The sequence below is a fragment of the Coregonus clupeaformis genome, chromosome 1, assembly GCF_020615455.1.
Source record: "Coregonus clupeaformis isolate EN_2021a chromosome 1, ASM2061545v1, whole genome shotgun sequence".
Lineage (NCBI taxonomy): Eukaryota > Metazoa > Chordata > Actinopteri > Salmoniformes > Salmonidae > Coregonus > Coregonus clupeaformis.
This window is the reverse complement of record NC_059192.1, coordinates 74,184,516-74,207,485: the sequence shown is the minus strand read 5'-3', so window position 1 is coordinate 74,207,485 and position 22,970 is coordinate 74,184,516. Positions and strand designations below refer to the sequence as shown.

Genomic DNA, 22,970 nt, shown 5'->3' with positions numbered 1-22,970 from the left:
TTTTTTTTTTGTCATTTAGCAGACGCTCTTATCCAGAGCGACTTACAGCTAGTGAGTGCATACATTATTTAAAAAAAATTCATACCCCCCGTGGGAATCGAACATCTATTTTGAGTCGAATCGCATTTACGGCCTGATCTGATCGCAGGTCAGTTTATTTTTCCATTATTTTTCATTTTTTCATTATTATCTAAGAACTATCTAAATTACTTCTAAAATAAATTACCTACAAACACAAACAGACAATATTATAAGTTGTGCACATCTTTATTGACTCAAAATATACCCCCCCCCCCCATGAATATAATCGGTATGAACTGTAGTTTAGGCCTATCCCATGAACTGTGTCCACAAGTGTTGATTCTTGTTTTATAGCATGTGATTTACATCGTTATATCTATCTATGTATTTATACACTATATGTGGTGACGCTGTGCTGTTGAGTTTGAGATGCAACAAGACAACTTTACGAAAAGGGACACAATAAAATTATTATTATTATTATTATACACAATATTGTTGTAATAAAGTCTAACCATGGTAAAGAAATTTATAAGATATCAGTCCACCCAAACAACCATATTCCATCTTTATTATTATCTGCCCTGGCCCATGCAGGTGTATGCTTACCTTTCATCTGACTCCTTCTGCACCCAACCAAGCCCTCCAGCAGGTCAATAAATCTCTGTCACTACATTGACATCTTCAAACAACCTAGCACATTTTGGCTTTACACAAAAACATATTTACAGAGATAAAAAAATTTAAAAAATGAAATCCAACCTCTTCATTTCTCCCATGCTCCTCCTCACATCTCCAGGATAATACGGCTTGTTGACTTATTATCATAATAACCAAGACCACAGTATTCTTGCTTTTGCAAAGCCTGGCACGTGAGGTTATTGTCTTGACTTGACTTAAAAACACCAGAACAAAAACGATCAATTGAGTAAATAACAAATTTCCTTCCTTAATGATAAGAAGGTCCTTTATTACATGGTCCACCATCATTTGAAGGGATGTTATTAGCTCTCTGTTGTTGACTAATGTAATACAATACTGTGAGCACACACACACACCGCAGAGGGGAGTGAAACCTCAACGTAAATGTGTCAATAATGTTAACAGGAAGTGTTGTACAACCAAAATGTCCTTGTTTAATGCTTGGTTAAAATCTACTCATAATTATTCTTATTCAGGAATTCATAAACAGCAAAGACGTTAAGAGAAAATGGGTGACAGTCCATCTCTCTAAGTCTCCTATAATCCCCTTCCTCCTCTGACTCGTGGTCGGTGCTTGTCTTGCTGAAACCAAGAGTACGAAAAACAAACAGTAAGACAATAAGACATTGACTATATTCAACCCTACTTCTCTAAGCAACTCTGATTCAAACACTTTCACATTCATTCACTTCTTTCCTATTCATCCCCTTTCCCATTCCTGAACAATGTTGTTCCACATCTCTTCCTACCTCTCTCTCTGCATATCTTCCATTTCCCCCAAATGTCTTCTTGCTGACTACTTGACCCTCTGTAATATTCCCAGATATTATTATTATTTTTGGATTATAAACACACACTTTAGCTCTAAATGTAGCTGTCATAAATTGGACATTCAACGTGAGACAAACGGTTTCGACTGTGTGTTTTTTAACCTACACATTTGCCCATACAACACCACCTCAGCGATGAAAACAGCTAGAATAATCAGAATTTGTCCATTTTGTACTGACATGTGCATGTTGTTTTGCGCATTGAGCTTCTGAGAGACGTGAATGGTCCCACGGATCATATAGCGGGCATAATGAGAGTGAACCAGGACTCATTCACCAGCTGAAGGGAAGGTCTCACAAGCCTGGGAAGCAAGGCTAGGCCAAGAGAGTGTCTTTCACTTGTCAATTGTTCATCTTTTCACATTTTCTCCCAGTTAACTACAGTCATATTGGACAGGCGTTCACTTCTCACATCCATTGGAACTTCCTCTCCTTTTGTTCTCTTCTGTCTTCCATCTTTAATCCGTCTTCAGTGTAGTTGACCCACTCATGTTTTTTAATCCAACAATTTCAAAAGTAATTGAGTAGGTATTGATACCCGCTACCATGGCTGCAAAAAACAGTAATATATTTACTGTTTTTACTTCACTTTTTACACACATTTGCAACAGATTTCATTCAATTAAGCATAAGCATACTTAGGGGCAAATTCAAACTCGAGAGCTAACATGAGTAGTGGGCCTGTCTGGAAAAGATGGTAGACTAGAGCATGGCGCTTGCAATGCCAAGTGTCGTGGGTTCGACACCCCCCCATACATAAAGTGTATGCACGCATGACTAAGTCGCTTTGTATAAAACCGTCTTCTAAATGGCCCATATTATTATTATTATTATTATTATTATTATTATTATTATTATTATTATTTTACATTTACATTTTAGTCATTTAGCAGACGCTCTTATCCAGAGCGACTTACAGGAGCAATTAGGGTTAAGTGCCTTGCTTAAGGGCACATCGACAGATTTTTCACATAGTCGGCTCGGGGATTAGAACCAGCGACCTTTCGATTATACTGTATATTATGATTATATATATTATTATTATGATTATATACACTACCGTTCAAAAATTTGGGGTCACTTAGACATTTTATTGTTTTCGAAAGAAAAGCAATTATTTTGTCCATTAAAATAACATCAAATTGATCAGAAGTACCGTGTAGACATTGTTAATGTTGGAAATGGCTATTGTAGCTGGAAACGGCTGATTTTTTATGGAATACAGTGGGGCAAAAAAGTATTTAGTCAGCCACCAATTGTGCAAGTTCTCCCACTTAAAAAGATGAGAGAGGCCTGTAATTTTCATCATAGGTACACGTCAACTATGACAGACAAATTGAGAAAAAAAAATCCAGAAAATCCCATTGTAGGATTTTTAATGAATTTATTTGCAAATTATGGTGGAAAATAAGTATTTGGTCACCTACAAACAAGCAAGATTTCTGGCTCTCACAGACCTGTAACTTCTTCTTTAAGAGGCTCCTCTGTCCTCCACTCGTTACCTGTATTAATGGCACCTGTTTGAACTTGTTATCAGTATAAAAGACACCTGTCCACAACCTCAAACAGTCACACTCCAAACTTCACAATGGCCAAGACCAAAGAGCTGTCAAAGGACACCAAAAACAAAATTGTAGACCTGCACCAGGCTGGGAAGACTGAATCTGCAACAGGTAAGCAGCTTGGTTTGAAGAAATCAACTGTGGGAGCAATTATTAGGAAATGGAAGACATACAAGACCACTGATAATCTCCCTCGATCTGGGGCTCCATGCAAGATCTCACCCCGTGGGGTCAAAATGATCACAAGAACGGTGAGCAAAAATCCCAGAACCACACGGGGGGACCTAGTGAATGACCTGCTGAGAGCTGGGACCAAAGTAACAAAGCCAACCATCAGTAACACACTACGCCGCCAGGGACTCAAATCCTGCAGTGCGAGACGTGTCCCCCTGCTTAAGCCAGTACATGTCCAGGCCCGTCTGAAGTGCATTTGGATGATCCAGAAGAGGATTGGGAGAATGTCATATGGTCAGATGAAACCAAAATATAACTTTTTGGTAAAAACTCAACTCGTCATGTTTGGAGGACAAAGAATGCTGAGTTGCATCCAAAGAACACCATACCTACTGTGAAGCATGGGGTTGGAAACATCATGCTTTGGGGCTGTTTTTCTGCAAAGGGACCAGGACGACTGATCCGTGTAAAGGAAAGAATGAATGGGGCCATGTATCGTGAGATTTTGAGTGAAACCCTCCTTCCATCAGCAAGGGCATTGAAGATGAGACGTGGCTGGGTCTTTCAGCATGACAATGATCCCAAACACACCGCCCGGGCAACGAAGGAGTGGCTTCGTAAGAAGCATTTCAAGGTCCTGGAGTGGCCTAGCCAGTCTCCAGATCTCAACCCCATAGAAAATCTTTGGAGGGAGTTGAAAGTCTGTGTTGCCCAGCGACAGCCCCAAAACATCACTGCTCTAGAGGAGATCTGCATGGAGGAATGGGCCAAAATACCAGCAACAGTGTGTGAAAACCTTGTGAAGACTTACAGAAAACGTTTGACCTGTGTCATTGCCAACAAAGGGTATATAACAAAGTATTGAGAAACTTTTGTTATTGACCAAATACTTATTTTCCACCATCATATGCCAATAAATTCATTAAAAATCCTACAATGTGATTTTCTGGATTTTTTTTTCTAATTTTGTCTGTCATAGTTGACGTGTACCTATGATGAAAATTACAGGCCTCTCTCATCTTTTTAAGTGGGAGAACTTGCACAATTGGTGGCTGACTAAATACTTTTTTTCCCCACTGTATCTACATAGGCGTACAGAGGCCCATTATCAGCAACCATCAGTCCTGTGTTCCAATGGCACGTTGTGTTTGCTAATCCAAGTTTATCATTTTAAAAGGCTAATTGATCATTAGAAAACCCTTTTGCAATTATGTTAGCACAGCTGAAAACTGTTGTGCTGATTTAAAGAAGCAATAAAACTGGCCTTCTTGAGACTAGTTGAGTATCTGGAGCATCAGCAATTGTGGGTTCGATTGGCCAGAATGGCCAGAAACAAATAACTTTCTTCTGAAACTCGTCAGTCTATTCTTGTTCTGAGAAATGAAGGCTATTCCATGTGAGAAATTGCCAAGAAACTGAAGATCTCAAACAACGCTGTGTACTACTCCCTTCACAGAACAGCGCAAACTGGCTCTAACCAGAATAGAAAGAGGAGTAGGAGGCCCCGGTGCACAACTGAGCAAGAGGAGAAATACATTAGAGTGTCTAGTTTGAGAAACAGACGCCTCACAGGTCCTCAACTGGCAGCTTCATTAAATAGTACCCGCAAAACACCAGTCTCAACGTCAACAGTGAAGAGGCGACTCCGGGATGCTGACATTCTAGGCAGAGTTGCAAAGAAAAAGCCATATCTCAGACTGGCCAATAAAAATAAAAGATTAAGATGGGCAAAAGAACACAGACAATGGACAGAGGAAGATTGGAAAAAAGTGCTATGGACAGACGAATCGAAGTTTGAGGTGTTCAAATCACAAAGAAGAACATTTGTGAGACGCAGACCAAATGTAAAGATGCTGGAGGAGTGTTTGATGCCATCTGTCAAGCATGGTGGAGGCAATGTGATGGTCTGGGGGTGCTTTGGTGGTGGTAAAGTGGGAGATTTGTACAGAGTAAAAGGGATCTTGAAGAAGGAAGGCTATCACTCCATTTTGCAACGCCATGCTATACCCTGTGGACGGCGCTTGATTGGAGCCAAATTCCTCCTACAACAGGACAATGACCCAAAGCACAGCTCCAAACTATGCAATAACTATTTAGAGAAGAAGCAGTCAGCTGGTATTCTGTCTATAATGGAGTGGCCAGCACAGTCACCGGATCTCAACCCTATTGAGCTGTTGTGGGAGCAGCTTGACCGTATGGTACGTAAGAAGTGCCCATCAAGCCAATCCAACTTGTGGGAGGTGCTTCAGGAAGCATGGGGTGAAATCTCTTCAGATTACCTCAACAAATTGACAACTAGAATGCCAAAGGTCTGCAAGGCTGTAATTGCTGCAAATGGAGGATTCTTTGATGAAAGCAAAGTTTGAAGGACACAATTATTGTTTATATTAAAAATCATTATTTCTAACCTTCTCAATGACTACATTTCCTATGCATTTTGCTATATTTCCTATTCAAACTAATTTAATGTATGTTTTCATGGAAAACAAGGACATTTCCACCTGGCTTTCCACCTGGCTACCACTACCCCGGCCACCAGCTCTGCACCCTCCGCTGCAACTTGCCCATGCCCCCCCCGCTTCTCCTTCACACAAATCCAGACAGCTGATGTTCTGAAAGAGCTGCAAAATCTGGACCCCTACAAATCATCTGGGCTAGACAATCTGGACCCTTTCTTTCTAAAACTAGCCGCCGAAATTGTCGCAACCCCTATTACTAGCCTGTTCAACCTCTCTTTCGTAACGTCTGAGATCCCCAGAGATTGGAAAGCTGCCGCGGTCATCCCCCTCTTCAAAGGGGGTGACACTCTAGATCCAAACTGTTACAGACCCATATCCATCCTGCCCTGCCTTTCAAAAGTTTTTGAAAGCCAAGTTAACAAACAGATCACCGACCATTTCGAATCCACCGTACCTTCTCCGCTATGCAATCCGGTTTCCGAGCTGGTCATGGGTGCACTTCAGCCACGCTCAAGGTCCTAAACGATATTATAACCGCGATCGATAATAGACAGTACTGTGCAGACGTTTTCATTGACCTGGCCAAGGCTTTCGACTCTGTCAACCACCGCATTCTTATTGGCAGACTAAATAGCCTTGGTTTCTCAAATGACTGCCTCGCCTGGTTCACCAACTACTTCTCTGATAGAGTTCAATGTGTCAAATCGGAGGGCCTGTTGTCTGGACCTATGGCAGTCTCTATGGGGGGTGCCACAGGGTTCAATTCTTGGGCCGACTCTTTTCTCTGTGTATATCAATGACGTCGCTCTTGCTGCTGGTGACTCTCAGATCCACCTCTACGCAGACGACACCATTTTGTATACATCTGGCCCTTCATTGGACACTGTGTTAACAAACCTCCAAACGAGCTTCAATGCCATACAACACTCCTTCAGTAGCCTCCAACTGCTCTTAAACACTAGTAAAACTAAATGCATGCTCTTCAACCGAACGCTGCTTGCACCCGCCCACCCGACTAGAATCACTACTCTCGACGGGTCTGACCTAGAGTATGTGGACAACTACAAATACCTAGGTGTCTGGTTAGACTGTAAACTCTCCTTCCAGACTCACATTAAGAATCTCCAATCCAAAGTTAAATCTAGAATCGGTTTCCTATTTCGCAACAAAGCCTCCTTCACTCATGCTGCCAAACATGCCCTCGTAAAACTGACTATCCTACCGATCCTTGACTTCGGCGATGTCATTTACAAAATAGCCTCCAACACTATACTCAGCAAATTGGATGTAGTCTATCACAGTGCCATCCGTTTTGTCTCCAAAGCCCCATATACTACCCACCACTGTGACCTGTACGCTCTTGTTGGCTGGTCCTCACTACATATTCGTCGCCAAACCCACTGGCTCCAGGCCATCTATAAATCACTGCTAGGCAAATCCCCGCCTTATCTTAGCTCATTGGTCACCATAGCAACACCCACCCGTAGTATGCGCTCCAGCAGGTACAGTGGGGAAAAAAAGTATTTAGTCAGCCACCAATTGTGCAAGTTCTCCCACTTAAAAAGATGAGAGAGGCCTGTAATTTTCATCATAGGTACCCGTCAACTATGACAGACAAAATTAGAAAAAAAAATCCAGAAAATCACATTGTAGGATTTTTAATGAATTTATTTGCAAATTATGGTGGAAAATAAGTATTTGGTCAATGACAAAAGTTTCTCAATACTTTGTTATATACCCTTTGTTGGCAATGACACAGGTCAAACGTTTTCTGTAAGTCTTCACAAGGTTTTCACACTGTTGCTGGTATTTTGGCCCATTCCTCCATGCAGATCTCCTCTAGAGCAGTGATGTTTTGGGGCTGTCGCTGGGCAACACAGACTTTCAACTCCCTCCAAAGATTTTCTATGGGGTTGAGATCTGGAGACTGGCTAGGCCACTCCAGGACCTTGAAATGCTTCTTACGAAGCCACTCCTTCGTTGCCCGGGCGGTGTGTTTGGGATCATTGTCATGCTGAAAGACCCAGCCACGTTTCATCTTCAATGCCCTTGCTGATGGAAGGAGGTTTTCACTCAAAATCTCACGATACATGGCCCCATTCATTCTTTCCTTTACACGGATCAGTCGTCCTGGTCCCTTTGCAGAAAAACAGCCCCAAAGCATGATGTTTCCACCCCCATGCTTCACAGTAGGTATGGTGTTCTTTGGATGCAACTCAGCATTCTTTGTCCTCCAAACACGACGAGTTGAGTTTTTACCAAAAAGTTCTATTTTGGTTTCATCTGACCATATGATATTCTCCCAATCCTCTTCTGGATCATCCAAATGCACTCTAGCAAACTTCAGACGGGCCTGGACATGTACTGGCTTAAGCAGGGGGACACGTCTGGCACTGCAGTATTTGAGTCCCCTGGCGGCGTAGTGTGTTACTGATGGTAGGCTTTGTTACTTTGGTCCCAGCTCTCTGCAGGTCATTCACTAGGTCCCCCCCGTGTGGTTCTGGGATTTTTGCTCACCGTTCTTGTGATCATTTTGACCCCACGGGGTGAGATCTTGCGTGGAGCCCCAGATCGAGGGAGATTATCAGTGGTCTTGTATGTCTTCCATTTCCTAATAATTGCTCCCACAGTTGATTTCTTCAAACCAAGCTGCTTACCTATTGCAGATTCAGTCTTCCCAGCCTGGTGCAGGTCTACTATTTTGTTTCTGGTGTCCTTTGACAGCTCCTTGGTCTTGGCCATAGTGGAGTTTGGAGTGTGACTGTTTGAGGTTGTGGACAGGTGTCTTTTATACTGATAACAAGTTCAAACAGGTGCCATTAATACAGGTAACGAGTGGAGGACAGAGGAGCCTCTTAAAGAAGAAGTTACAGGTCTGTGAGAGCCAGAAATCTTGCTTGTTTGTAGGTGACCAAATACTTATTTTCTACCATAATTTGCAAATAAATTCATTAAAAATCCTACAATGTGATTTTCTGGATTTTTTCTCCTCAATTTGTCTGTCATAGTTGACGTGTACCTATGATGAAAATTATAGGCCTCTCTCATCTTTTTAAGTGGGAGAACTTGCACAATTGGTGGCTGACTAAATACTTTTTTTCCCCACTGTATATCTCACTGGTCATCCCCAAAGCCAACACCTCCTTTGGCCGCCATTCCTTCCAGTTCTCTGCTGCCAATGACTGGAACAAATTGCAAAAATCTCTGAAGCTGGAGACACTTATCTCCCTCACTAACTTTAAGCATCAGTTGTCAGAGCACCTTACCGATCACTGCACCTGTACACAGCCCATCTGAAATTAGCCCGCCCAACTACCTCATCCCTATATTGTTATTTATTTTGCTAATTTGTACCCCAGTATCTCTATTTGCACATCATCTCTTGCACATCTATCATTCCAGTGTTAATACTAATTGTAATTATTTTGCACTATAGCCTATTTATTGCCTTACCTCCATAACTTGCTACATTTGCACACACTGTATATATATTTATTTCTGTTGTATTTTTGACTTTGTTTTGTTTTACCCCATATGTAACTCTGTGTTGTTGTTTTTATCGCACTGCTTTGCTTTATCTTGGCCAGGTTGCAGTTGTAAATGAGAACTTGTTCTCAACTGGCTTACCTGGTTAAATAAAGGTGAAATAAAAAATAAATAAATAAAAAATAAATAAAAATCTAAGTGACCCCAAACTTTTGAATGGTAGTGTATATATAATTATTACCAGTATATATATTATTATTATATTATGTCTTGTTTTGAGGTGTTTTGACTGATTCCATATCAATGCTAATATCGTAAAAATATGCTAGCTAGCTAACCAACAACTGTAACAATGTATTTGAGAGACAACAAGTGCTCATTATGCAAATGTATTTATGTTTTCAATAAATGTTGGAGACTAAATATAGTTTACATGTTGTCTCCAATCTAAGCCAACCCTGTCTGTTTTGCCCCATAGTTGCGCACGCGTAGGTTTTGTTTCTAAACAACCAACCCGTCTATATTCTATTATATTCAATCATGCATTGATGTTACAGGTTAGGGTTGGTCCATAGTTCCCTGAGTGTTGTCCCTCTGACGTGTCCTTACCTGCCAGTATCCAGAGGGCCAGAGGAGCAGCTCACTTCCCCAGGTGTTCAAATGGCACACTGACCTGGAGAAGAGGAGAGGGGGTTAACAGATGGCATAGGGTTAGTATAAGGTGCTGTGCATTCAACAGACATACTATACATTCACATACACAGGCAGACAAACTTCAATCACTTTTAGCAGGGAAAGAGTGGGGGAGCAATTGGGTTCAGGGGAGCAGTATGGTTCAGGGGAGCAATGGGGTTCAGGGGAGCAGTATGGTTCAGAGGAGCAGACGAGTTCAGGGGAGCAGTGGGGTTCAGAGGAGCAGACGAGTTCAGGGGAGCAGTATGGTTCAGGGGAGCAGTGGGATTCAGGGGAGCAGAGTGAGAGAGAGATATACAATGGTAGGTAGCTGACCTGTGATGTGGCAATGCGTGATTGGCCCATCTGTGCGGTGAGGTCAGAGGAGGAGATGTTGGCGGGGGCGCCGCGGTGGAGCCTCATGGCCACCTTCCTCTCTCGCTCCGCACGGGACACTGCCTGCGGGGACCGGTTCGCTACACACACACACACACACACACACACACACACACATTATTGGTGAAATGGAATCTAGTGCTGGGCTGGAACAAAAGTCTGCACACCCTGGACTTTCCTCATAGTTTCCTCATAGTTTCCTCATGGTTTCTTCAGTTTCCTCATAGTTTCCTCATAGTTTCCTCAGTTTCCTCATAGTTTCCTCATAGTTTCTTCAGTTTCCTCATAGTTTACTCATAGTTTCCTCAGCTGAGTCCAAACACAACAGATTCTTTAAGTGACTAATGGGCAGCTAGAGGGCTACAAACTGGGGTCATGAATTCAGCAAGGGGTTTAGTTTACACACCCTCCCTCGTGTTTACACAGTCATTTGCTGTCTACCTTATGAAGTACAGTGACTTCGGAAAGTATTCAGACCCCTTTACTTTTTCCACATTTTGTTACGTTACAGCCTTATTCTAAAATGGATCATCAATCTACACACAATACCCCGTAATGACAAATCAAAAACAGGTTTTTATAATTTTTTGTTAATTTATAAAAACATTTTTAAAAAATGAAATATCACATTTACATAATTATTCAGACCCTTTACTCAGTATTTTGTTGAAGCACCTTTGGCAGCGATTACAGCATTGAGTCTTCTTGCGTATGATGTTACAAGCTTGACACACCTGTATGACCCATCTGTCTATCTCCTCCTTGAATTCCATGCTGTCACAGTCACTAGCCCATTCAAGCTTAACATCCTTTTCATTTATCGCCCTCCAGGTTCCCTTGGAGAGTTCATCAATGAGCTTGACGCCTTGATAAGTTCCTTTCCTGAGGATGGCTCACCCCTCACAGTTCTGGGTGACTTTAACCTCCTTACATCTGCCTTTGACTAATTTCTCTCTGCCTCCTTCTTTCCACTCCTTTCCTCTTTTGACCTCACCCTCTCACCGTCCCCCCCTACTCACAAGGCAGGCAATACACTTGACCTCATCTTTACTAGATGCTGTTCTTCTACTAATCTCACTGCAACTCCCCTCCAAGTCTCCGACCACTACTTTGTATCCTTTTCTCTCTCGCTCTCCTCCAACACTACTCACTCTGCCCCTACTCAGATGGTAATGTGCCATCGCAACCTTCGCTCTCTCTCTCCTGCTACTCTCTCCTCTTCCATCCTATCATCTCTTCCCTCAGCTAAATCCTTCTCCCTCCGATCTCCTGATTCTGCCTCCTCAACCCTCCTCTCCTCCCTTTCTGCATCTTTTGACTCTCTATGTCCCCTATCCTCCCCTCCTGCTCCGTGGCTTGACAACTCATTGCGAGCTCACAGAAGAGAGCTCCGGGCAGCCGAGTGGAAATGGAGGAAAACTAGACTCCCTGCGGACCTGTCATCTTTTCACTCCCTCCTCTCTACATTCTCTTCCTCTGTTTCTGCTGCTAAAGCCACTTTCTACCACTCTAAATTTCAAGCCTCTGCCTCTAACCCTAGGAAGCTCTTTGCCACCTTCTCCTCCCTGCTGAATCCTCCTCCTCCTCCCCCTCCCTCCTCCCTCTCTGTGGATGACTTCGTCAACCATTTTGAAAAGAAGGTTGACGACATCCGATCCTCGTTTGTTAAGTCAAATGACACCGCTGGTCCTGCTCACACTGCCCTACCCTATGCTTTGACTTCTTTCTACCCTCTCTCTCCAGATGAAATCTTGCGACTTGTGACGGCCGGCCGTCCAACAACCTGCCCGCTTGACCCTATCCCCTCCTCTCTTCTCCAGACCATTTCCGGAGAACTTCTCCCTTACCTCACCTCGCTCATCAAATCATCCTTGACCGCTGGAGTTGCACCCCTCATCAAAAAACCTACACTCGATCCCTCCGATGTCAACAACTACAGACCAGTATCCCTTCTTTCTTTTCTCTCCAAAACTCTTGAGCGTGCCGTCTCTAATCATATCAAATCAAATCAAATTTTATTGGCCACATGCGCCGAATACAACAGGTGCAGACATTACAGTGAAATGCTTACTTACAGCCCTTAACCAACAGTGCATTTATTTTTAATAAAAAAGTAGAATAAAACAACAAAAAAGTGTTGAGAAAAAAAGAGCAGAAGTAAAATAAAATAACAGTAGGGAGGCTATATATACAGGGGGGTACCGGTGCAGAGTCAATGTGCGGGGGCACCGGCTAGTTGAGGTAGTTGAAGTAATATGTACATGTGGGTAGAGTTAAAGTGACTATGCATAAATAATTAACAGAGTAGCAGCAGCGTAAAAAGATGGGGTGGGGGGGGGGAGCAGTGCAAATAGTCAGGGTAGCCATGATTAGCTGTTCAGGAGTGTTATGGCTTGGGGGTAGAAGCTGTTGAGAAGTCTTTTGGACCTAGACTTGGCACTCCGGTACCGCTTGCCGTGCGGTAGCAGAGAGAACAGTCTATGACTAGGGTGGCTGGAGTCTTTGACAATTTTGAGGGCCTTCCTCTGACACCGCCTGGTATAGAGGTCCTGGATGACAGGAAGCTTGGCCCCAGTGATGTACTGGGCCGTACGCACTACCCTCTGTAGTGCCTTGCGGTCGGAGGCCAAGCAGTTGCCATACCAGGCGGTGATGCAACCAGTCAGGATCTGAGGACCCATGCCAAATCTTTTCAGTCTCCTGAGGGGGAATAGGCTTTGTCGTGCCCTCTTCACGACTGTCTTGGTGTGTTTGGACCATGATAGTTCGTTGGTGATGTGGACACCAAGGAACTTGAAGCTCTCAACCTGTTCCACTACAGCCCCGTCGATGAAAATGGGGGCGTGCTCAGTCCTCTTTTTTTTCCTGTAGTCCACAATCATCTCCTTTGTCTTGGTCACGTTGAGGGAGAGGTTGTTATCCTGGCACCACACGGCCAGGTCTCTGACCTCCTCCCTATAGGCTGTCTCATCGTTGTCGGTGATCAGGCCTACCACTGTTGTGTCGTCAGCAAACTTAATGATGGTGTTGGAGTCGGTGCCTGGCCATGCAGTCATGGGTGAACAGGGAGTACAGGAGGGGACTGAGCACGCATCCCTGAGGGGCCCCCGTGTTGAGGATCAGTGTGGCAGATGTGTTGTTACCTACCCTTACCACCTGGGGGGGGGGGCCCGTCAGGAAGTCCAGGATCCAGTTGCAGAGGGAGGTGTTTAGTCCCAGGATCCTTAGCTTAGTGATGAGCTTTGAGGGCACTATGGTGTTGAATGCTGAGCTGTAGCCCATGAATAGCATTCTCACGTACGTGTTCCTCTTGTCCAGGTGGGAAAGGGCAGTGTGGAGTGCAATAGAGATTGCATCATCTGTGGATCTGTTGGGGCGGTATGCAAATTGGAGTGGGTCTAGGGTTTCTGGGATAATGGTGTTGATGTGAGCCATGACCAGCCTTTCAAAGCACTTCATGGCTACAGACGTCAGTGCTACGGGTCGGTAGTCATTTAGGCAGGTTATCTTAGAGTCCTTGGGCACGGGGACTATGGTGGTCTGCTTGAAACATGTTGGTATTACAGACTCAGTCAGGGACATGTTGAAAATGTCAATGAAGACACTTGCCAGTTGGTCAGCACATGCTCGGAGTACACGTCCTGGTAATCCGTCTGGCCCTGCGGCCTTGTGAATGTTGCCCTGCTTAAAAGTCTTACTCACATCGGCTACTCTAGCCAACTCTCCTGCTATCTCTCTCAGAATGACCTTCTTGATCCAAACCAGTCAGGTTTCAAGACTGGTCATTCAACTGAGACTGCTCTTCTCTGTGTCACGGAGGCTCTCCGCACTGCTAAAGCTAACTCTCTCTCCTCTGCTCTTATCCTTTTAGACCTATCCGCTGCCTTTGATACTGTGAACCATCAGATCCTCCTCTCCACCCTCTCCGAGTTGGGCATCTCCGGCGCTGCTCACTCTTGGATTGCGTCCTACCTGACAGGTCGCTCCTACCAGGTGGTGTGGCGAGAATCTGTCTCTGCACCACGTGCTCTCACCACTGGTGTCCCCCAGGGCTCAGTTCTAGGCCCTCTCCTATTCTCTCTATACACCAAGTCACTTGGCTCTGTCATATCCTCACATGGTCTCTCCTATCATTGCTATGCAGACGACACACAGTTAATATTCTCCTCTCCCCCTTCTGATAACTAGGTGGCGAATCGCATCTCTGCATGTCTGGCAGACATATCAGTGTGGATGTCGGATCACCACCTCAAGCTGAACCTCGGCAAGACGGAGCTGCTCTTCCTCCCGGGGAAGGACTGCCCGCTCCATGATCTCGCCATCACGGTTGACAACTCCATTGTGTCCTCCTCCCAGAGTGCAAATAACCTTGGCGTGATCCTGGACAACACCCTGTCGTTCTCCGCTAACATCAAAGCGGTGACCCGATCCTGCAGGTTCATGCTCTACAACATTCGCAGAGTACGACCCTACCTTACACAGAAAGCGGCACAGGTCCTAATCCAGGCACTTGTCATCTCCCGTCTGGATTACTGCAACTCGCTGTTGGCTGGGCTCCCTGCCTGTGCCATTAAACCCCTACAACTTATCCAGAACGCTGCAGCCAGTCTGGTGTTCGACCTTCCCAAGTTCTCTCATATCACGCGCTCCTCCGCACACTCCACTGGCCTCCAGTTGAGGCTCGCATCTACTACAAGACCATGGTGCTTGCCTACGGAGCTGTGAGGGGAACGGCACCTCCTTACCTTCAGGCTCTGATCAGACCCTACACCCAAACGAGGGCACTACGTTCATCCACCTCTGGCCTGCTAGCTCCCCTACCTCTACGGAAGCACAGTTCCTGCTCAGCCCAGTCAAAGCTATTTGCTGCTCTGGCACCCCAATGGTGGAACAAGCTCCCCCACGACGCCAGGACAGCGGAGTCTCTGACCACCTTCTGGAGACACTTGAAACCCTACCTCTTTAAGGAATACCTGGAATAGTATAAAGTAATCCTTCTATCCCCACCCCCCCATAAAAATAAAACAAATAAAAAAGGTGTTTGTCCCACTGGCTATCATAAGTTGAATGCACCAATTTGTAAATCGCTCTGGATAACAGCGTCTGCTAAATGATGTAAATGTATATGTAAATGTATTTGGGGAGTTTCTCCCATTCTTCTCTGCAGCTCCCCTCAAGCTCTGTCAGGTTGGATGGGGAGCGTTGCTGCACAGCTATTTTCAGGGTTCAAGTCCGGGCTCTGGCTGGACCACTCAAGGACATTCAGAGACTTGTCCCGAAGCTACTCCTGCGTTGTCTTGGCTGTGTGCTTAGGGTCGTTGTCCTGTTGGAAGGTGAACCTTCGCCCCAGTCTGAGGTCCTGAGCGCTCTGGAGCAGGTTTTCATCAAGGATCTCTCTGTACTTTGCTCCGTTCATCTTTGCCTCGATCCTAACTAGTCTCCCAGTCCCTGCCGCTGAAAAACATCCCTGCAGCATGATGCTGCCACCACCATGCTTCACAGTAGGGATGATGCCAGGTTTCCTCCAGACGTGACAATTGGCATTCAGGCCAAAGAGTTCAATCTTGGTTTCATCAGACCAGCGAATCTTGTTTATCATGGTCTGAGAGTCTTTAGGTGCCTTTTGGCAAACTCCAAGCGGGCTGTTATGTGCCTTTTACTGAGGTGTGGCTTCCGTCTGGCCACTACCATAAAGGCCTGATTGGTGGAGTGCTGCAGAGATGGTTGTCCTTCGGAAGTTTCTTCCATCTCCACAGACAAACTCTAGAGCTCTGTCAGAGTGACCATCAGGTTCTTGGTCACCTCCCTGACCAAGGCCCTTCTCCTCTGATTGCTCAGTTTGGCCAGGTGGCCAGCTCTAGGAAGAGTCTTGGTGGTTCCAAACATCTTCCATGTAAGAACTGTTACGGATACAGGTATCCTGTGTTTTTGTGTGTTTCTACTCTTTCTGCCCTAATCACAGGTGTCCTGTATGTTCCTGATTGGTGGTCGTTGAGGTGTCTGCTGATTGGACCAATCAGTGAACATTCCTGTGAATAGCACCACCTGTTACTCGTTTGTTGAATCACACAGCCCATTGTATAAAACCAGACTTGTGTTTGTTGCAAGAGAGAGAGATTTTTGCCATATGTGAGTATGGACACGGTGGTGTCCTGTGCGTTGTGTACTCGCTAGTTGATGATTACCCTGTTTAGTAGCTTTGTGTGTTTTTTTGGGAAAGGGGGGTTTAAGCTAGATGCCCTTGGGCGTACATTACCCGTAGGGACGAAATCTGTCTATAAACACCAGTTAGACCTGAGCGGACCACCCACTGTATTTTTGTATGGTAGCAGTAGCCTAGCGGTTCTTTAGGCAGGCTAGATCAGTTTAGGGGGTTTTACACTATTGTTTCATTTCTTGGGTCCTGCTCAGCCCTTTTTCCCAAACCCTTACCGTGTGTTCATAAATAAACACTTTGTGTTTGACGGTAGTTCATGGTAGTTGTGTCTTATTTGTTCTCACTATTCCATGTCACACTTATAATTTACATGAATTTATGTTACGGGTCTCATGTCCATCCACCCTAGATGTTTAGAGCCACGGGGTTCGTAACATAAAGTGGGGGCTCGTCTGGGATCTATCCCATGATACTCATGTAAATTAGTCAGTGTCTGGTTCAGTGTTGAGCTTAGCAGCTGTAACTACCTGTTTTTTTTTGTGTGTGTTCAGTAGTCGACGGCTCGTGTAGTTAGTAGGATGGCTACTTTTGATTTGGAAGCATTTTTGGAAAACCCTACGTGGGAGATTTTTGAGAATTGTCGTAGAGTGGATCTACAAGCTTTGGCTGACCACTTTTCTGTACCCATACCGAGGGGTATAGTGAAAGCAGAAGTTAGGGAAGTAGTGCTAGCGATATTGTTAAACGAGCGAGTGCTTGAGTTACCGCCGCCTGAGTCTGCTGCTCCTGTAGGGGATGTGGTTGATGTTTCTGTAAGCCCATCAGTGTCTGAGGACGAGGCTAAGGCTCCAGCCACATTGCCCCGTTATGACCCACTCTCCCCACTGACTGACAGTGATGCCAGGATCGATGTCCGCTCGACGCGGCTCCAAATGGAGGCGGAAGAGCGGGCACAAATCAGGCAAGACAAGCTGGAGATGCGTAAAATGGAGCTAGAGGCAGAACAGGAGACGCGTAAGGCAGAACAGGAGACGCGTAAGATAGAACAGGAGACGCGTAAGATGGAACTGGAGACGCGTAGGCTTGATCAAGAACTGGAGACGCGTAGGCTTGATCAAGAACTGGCGATGCGTAAAATGGAACTAGAGGCAGAAACAGCGAGGTTAGTCTCTGCTAATACTATGCCTGCTAGTGAGCCATCCTCACCAGCTGTGTCATCTGCTACGTTTGATATTAGTAGGCAGATCACCTTGGTACCTGTGTTCAGGGAGTCAGAGGTTGATTCCTATTTCAGTGTTTTTGAACGTATAGCGGTAGCATTGAAATGGCCCGAAGAGGTATGGTGCCTATTACTTCAGTGTAAACTGACAGGTAAAGCCCAAGAGGTTCTGGCAGCGCTACCTCTTGAAGACAGTTTGAATTATGAGGTGGTCAAAGCTACTGTTCTTCGTGCCTATGAGCTTGTTCCTGAGGCATATCGACAGAGATTTAGGTCTCATAAAAAGTCTCCTACTCAGACTTATGTGGAGTTTGCTAGAGACAAAGGAAATCTGTTTGACAAATGGCACAGTGCTAGTAAGGTAACTGATTTTAACTCTCTACGGGAGTTAATCTTGTTAGAAGAGTTTAAAAATTGTTTACCGGAACGCATTGTAGTTTATCTGAACGAACAGAAAGTATCCTCACTGTCGGAAGCGTCTGTATTGGCAGACGAAGTTTGTGTTGACGCATAAGAGCGTGTTTTCGGCTCGTACGGAGAGCAGGGCTGCGGAGTTGCTAACTTCTAGTCCTAGTCGACCAGCAGTACATCCAGCACGCCATAAAGATGTGCGTCACTGTTTCTATTGTCATAAGGTGGGACATATAGTTAATGATTGCTTTCTGCTAAAACGCAAACCGGGGATGCCTCAGCACGCCAGGCCGCCAACGGGTGTTGGGCTGATTCGAATGCGGTTGTAAGGCCGGAATCAAGACAGAAGCCGCATAGTGAATGTGGTTTGAAAGTCCCTGTCCCAGATCACAGTTATGAACCGTTCATTTTTGAGGGGTTTGTTTCTATATCAGATGACGAAGCGTCTCAGCGTCCAGTTAGAATCCTCAGAGATACTGGTGCGGCGCAGTCGTTCATACTATCTGATGTGTTGCCCTTGTCTAATAATACATATTGTGGTTCCAGTGTGTTAGTACAAGGAATTGAAATGGGTTTCGTCCCAGTGCCATTGCACTTTGTGAACGTACACTCTGAGTTAGTCAGTGGATTGTTCAGAGTTGGCGTACGTCCGATGTTGCCAGTAAAAGGGGTGACCTTTATAATGGGCAACGATATTGCCGGAGGAAAGGTAATACCCATATTGGAGGTATTGGATAAAAGTGACCAGTCTCTCTCCGAGGAGCTGGCACAGGGTTATCCAGATGTGTTCCCCGCTTGTGCTGTCACACGTGCTCAAGCACGACAAGTGGGTGAAGTGGTAGATTTGTCAGACACGATTCTATTCAGAGAGTGTGACCCAGAGGATAGTTCGGGTGCTACCTCTGGTAAGCTGGTGCAGTCTGACCAACAGCCCAGAGAAAGGAAGAAGGATGTGGAACTTGTTGCTGAGGCAATACAGTTACCAGTTACTCGTGAGCAGCTGATCGCTAACCAACAGGTTGACATTAGCCTGGCTAAATGTTTTTCTAGTGTTGTCTCAGAGGAGGAGCTAAAGAAGAAAAACATGGCATACTTCATTGATGGTAATCTCCTCATGCGTAAATGGACATCCCATGTTGACGCTGGCGGAGATTGGAATGCTGTTTACCAAATAGTGATTCCTACAGCCTTTCGACAAAATGTTTTATCCCTCGCTCATGATCACCAGTGGTCCGGACATCTGGGAGTCACCAAGACTTATGATCGAGTTTTGCGACATTTCTTTTGGCCTGGCTTAAAACAAGATGTGGCTCAGTTCTGTCGGACTTGCCACACCTGTCAAGTAGTTGGGAAACCGAACCAGGTTATTTCCCCGCGCCTCTTTGTCCCATACCGGCCATAGGTGAACCATTCGAACATGTGATGGTTGATTGTGTTGGACCATTACCGAAAACAAAATCTGGTAACCAGTTTATGTTGACAATTATGTGTGTGGCCACCAGGTACCCAGAGGCCATTCCTCTGCGAAGGATTACTGCTCCGGTGGTGAGTAAAGCATTGATCAAATTCTTCTCAACTTTTGGATTACCTAAGGTGATACAAACTGATCAGGGTACGAATTTCCTTTCTAAACTTTTCAAACAAGTGTTAAAATCCTTGTCAGTTACACACCGTGTGTCAAGCGCATATCACCCAGAGTCTCAGGGTGCGCTTGAACGTTGGCATCAGACCCTGAAGTCTATGCTCCGTAAATATTGCTTGGAATCTGAGAAAGATTGGGATGAGGGAGTTCCTCTAGTATTGTTTGCTGTCCGTGAGACAGTACAGGAATCCCTAGGGTTCAGCCCAGCTGAACTGGTGTTTGGACACACCATGAGAGGACCTATGAAAGTCCTTAAGGATCAGTTTTTGTCACAAGAGTTGTGTGTGAAAGAAAATGTGTTGGACTACGTTAGTCGCTTTCGTGAGCGCCTACATGCTGCCTGTGCTCTAGCAAAGGAAGCGCTGTCTTCCTCACAGAAACGGATGAAACGACACTATGACACACAGGCTGTTTCTCGTTCACTGCAGCCAGGTGACCGAGTTCTTGTGTTGTTGCCTGTGCCAGGAGCGTCATTGTCAGCACGTTTCTCTGGGCCTTATGTCATTGAAAAGAAACTAACTGAAACTGACTATGTGATACAGACTCCTGATAGAAAACGCCAATCTCGTGTGTGCCACGTTAACATGTTGAAGACATACCACAACAGACCCGTCACTCAGGTAGACAGTCCAGAGAAACTGGCCGAGTCGGCTGTCTCTGTTGCTGCTACGGCTGTAGTGGGAGGTCATGTTAATGATGTGGACGGAGATGGTTTGGAGTTGCGCAATACTCAGCAGCAGTGTGCTAGATTGCCCAATTCAGAGATGCTGCTGTCTCTCCCGTCAAGCCTGATTCATTTAACGGACAGACAGTCAGATGAGATTGTGAGACTGTTACACAGCTTTCCATGTCTTTTTAATGATGTTCCTACATGTACAAATGTGTTAGAACATGACATTAATGTTGGAAACGCTGCACCTATCAAGCAACATCCTTATCGTGTCAACGTCGCTAAGAGAAAGATAATGAGGGGTGAGGTCGGTTATTTGCTGGAGAATAACCTGGCTATGCCAAGTTCAAGTCCTTGGAGTTCTCCGTGCATTCTGGTTCCTAAACCTGATGGGACATCCAGATTATGTACGGACTATCGGAAAGTCAATGCTGTCACAGTGCCCGACTCGTTCCCGTTACCCAGACTGGATGACTGTATTGATACTGTTGGTGCTGCTACTTATGTAACCAAACTAGATCTTCTAAAAGGTTACTGGCAGGTGCCGTTAACCCCACGTGCCTCCGACATCTCTGCCTTTGTGACCCCAGATCACTTCCTACAATATGCTGTCATGGCATTTGGGATGCGGAACGCACCAGCCACTTTCCAGCGCCTGGTTAACACAGTATTGGCTGGAGTTCCTAATTGTAGTGCTTACCTTGATGATCTGGTCATTTATTCAACTGAGTGGTCTGATCATGTTAACACTCTAAGGGTAGTGTGTGAACGTCTAGCAACCGCTTCTCTAACCCTGAACTTAGCAAAGTGCGAGTTTGGGAAGGCCACTGTTACGTATCTTGGTAAACAGGTCGGCCATGGTCAGGTGCGCCCTGTAGATGCCAAGGTCTCAGCTATAAACGCATTTCCCGCACCTACCACCAGAAGAGAGCTACGCCGTTTTTTAGGGATGGTTGGCTACTACCGTAGTTTCTGTAAAAATTTCTCTGCGGTAGTTGCTCCATTAACGGATTTGCTCAGTCCGGCGAGAAAATTTGTATGGTCTGAAGATTGTTGTACTGCTTTCAACACTGCTAAAGCACTCTTGTGTAGTACTCCTGTTCTTGCTGCGCCAGATTTTGAGCGGCCGTTTAAACTGGAGGTAGATGCAAGTGCCAGAGGTGCTGGTGCTGTTCTACTGCAGCAAGACCAGAGTGGAGTGGACCATCCTGTCTGTTATTTTTCACGGAAATTTAACAAATGTCAGACAAACTATTCCACCATTGAACAAGAAGCTCTAGCTTTGTTGTTAGCTCTGCAGTACTTTGAAGTTTATGTTGGTTCCAGTGCATTACCAGTGGTAGTGTATACTGACCATAACCCCTTAGTTTTTCTCCACCGGATGTACAACCAGAACCAACGCCTTATGCGTTGGGCACTTGTCGTGCAAAATTATAATTTGGAGATCCGCCACAAAAAGGGGTTAGATAATGTGTTGGCAGATGCTTTGTCTCGTGTGTAATGATCTAGGGGTTTTTTTTGGTTATCCCGGCAGGAGGATTATTGAATTTTGGGTGTTGTGATGGTACGTGTGTCGCAACCCATTTTGGTTTGCTCTTTTAAGGGTGGGAGTGTTACGGATACAGGTATCCTGTGTTTTTGTGTGTTTCTACTCTTTCTGCCCTAATCACAGGTGTCCTGTATGTTCCTGATTGGTGGTCGTTGAGGTGTCTGCTGATTGGACCAATCAGTGAACATTCCTGTGAATAGCACCACCTGTTACTCGTTTGTTGAATCACACAGCCCATTGTATAAAACCAGACTTGTGTTTGTTGCAAGAGAGAGAGATTTTTGCCATATGTGAGTATGGACACGGTGGTGTCCTGTGTGTTGTGTACTCGCTAGTTGATGATTACCCTGTTTAGTAGCTTTGTGTGTTTTTTGGGAAAGGGGGGTTTAAGCTAGATGCCCTTGGGCGTACATTACCCGTAGGACGAAATCTGTCTATAAACACCAGTTAGACCTGAGCGGACCACCCACTGTATTTTTGTATGGTAGCAGTAGCCTAGCGGTTCTTTAGGCAGGCTAGATCAGTTTAGGGGGTTTTACACTATTGTTTCATTTCTTGGGTCCTGCTCAGCCCTTTTTCCCAAACCCTTACCGTGTGTTCATAAATAAACACTTTGTGTTTGACGGTAGTTCATGGTAGTTGTGTCTTATTTGTTCTCACTATTCCATGTCACACTTATAATTTACATGAATTTATGTTACGGGTCTCATGTCCATCCACCCTAGATGTTTAGAGCCACGGGGTTCGTAACATAAAGTGGGGGGCTCGTCTGGGATCTATCCCATGATACTCATGTAAATTAGTCAGTGTCTGGTTCAGTGTTGAGCTTAGCAGCTGTAACTACCTGTTTTTTTTTGTGTGTGTTCAGTAGTCGACGGCTCGTGTAGTTAGTAGGATGGCTACTTTTGATTTGGAAGCATTTTTGGAAAACCCTACGTGGGAGATTTTTGAGAATTGTCGTAGAGTGGATCTACAAGCTTTGGCTGACCACTTTTCTGTACCCATACCGAGGGGTATAGT

The 22,970-nt window shown here is 45.1% G+C and overlaps 1 protein-coding gene across 3 annotated transcripts in view; it reads right to left on the bottom strand.

The window, feature by feature from the left end:
- Positions 1-950: 950 nt before the first annotated feature.
- LOC121576799 (casein kinase I-like) overlaps positions 951-22,970 on the bottom strand; it is a 40,249-nt gene continuing 18,229 nt past the window's right edge. For all 3 annotated transcript variants that reach the window (XM_041890280.2, XM_041890298.2, XM_041890289.2), the window contains exons 9-11: positions 10,243-10,382; positions 9,844-9,907; positions 951-2,103 (exon numbers count right to left, since the gene is read on the bottom strand). In XM_041890280.2, the coding sequence (XP_041746214.1) occupies positions 9,875-9,907; positions 10,243-10,382 (173 nt within the window). In that variant the 3' untranslated portion in view covers positions 951-2,103; positions 9,844-9,874. The remainder of the gene's footprint in view (positions 2,104-9,843; positions 9,908-10,242; positions 10,383-22,970) is intronic.